The 841-nt window shown below is 53.0% G+C and overlaps 1 protein-coding gene across 1 annotated transcript; it reads left to right on the forward strand.

Annotated features, from left to right (window-relative positions):
• Positions 1-253: 253 nt before the first annotated feature.
• Positions 254-592, forward strand: POSPLADRAFT_1132262 (hypothetical protein; the record flags this gene model as incomplete). The annotated part of the gene is made up of 1 exon (XM_024484194.1): positions 254-592. A coding segment is annotated over one exon (339 nt), but the record flags the coding sequence as incomplete, so codon positions are not given.
• Positions 593-841: the final 249 nt, after the last annotated feature.

Genomic DNA, 841 nt, shown 5'->3' on the forward strand with positions numbered 1-841 from the left:
GCCGTGTATAACACCATCAGGTACGTTTCTCCCTAAACAGAGGACCTTGACTTGCTGATGCGGCCCTCGTAGACTTCATTATACCGGTCATAGCTATTCACATCAAGTCGTGCAGCAACAAGCTCCACCGCAGGCTTCCAGCATAGAATCCTGTCACAAAGATAATATCATATCTGGATGGAGTCCTCTCACCCCGCCTCCCATTGCCCCGCGCATCGGTGCCCATGTTACCCAATTTGTCCCAATCGATCTTGCTGAGTGTCGCTGGAGTAGCTCTCCCTGTGGTATGGCCTTACAGGATCTATCCCCTGGTGGCATTACGCGACATCTCAAGGAGCATCATTTCGATGACGTTGTCAACCTCTGGCACGATAGGAAGCGTGGAGGTTGCCAGTGGTCGGCAGTCGGTCAGCCCTGCTGCATTGAACTGTACTACGGTGGCTTTGGCAAGCATGTCGCCTCAGTACACCTGAAGAGCATCTCTTGCAAGTGCCCGGCATGTGGACAAGAGTGTTGCAGGGTAGACGCGCTCAGGAGACACCAACGGGAGGTATGCGTTGGGCGGGCTCCCACGGACCCTTGGACAGGCTGAGTCATAAGCAAGTCATTTGGATTATCGTTTCAACCTTACGAGTTACGTGAACTGATACAATGCTGCCAGACCACCCTCGCTGATAGCCAATGCCGTTCGGAGATTACACATGCATCGTGTCTAGCGTTCTGGACGTCTCAACACGCCCCCCATTCTGCCCTTGTTGTGTCTCTCCGTTTGGTGACTTGATCTGAAAGGCTTCCTTACGACGTGTTTGATGGGAATTATCACGGTCGCAGATACGCCCTG

This window comes from Postia placenta (assembly GCF_002117355.1).
Source record: "Postia placenta MAD-698-R-SB12 unplaced genomic scaffold POSPLAscaffold_2, whole genome shotgun sequence".
Lineage (NCBI taxonomy): Eukaryota > Fungi > Basidiomycota > Agaricomycetes > Polyporales > Adustoporiaceae > Rhodonia > Rhodonia placenta.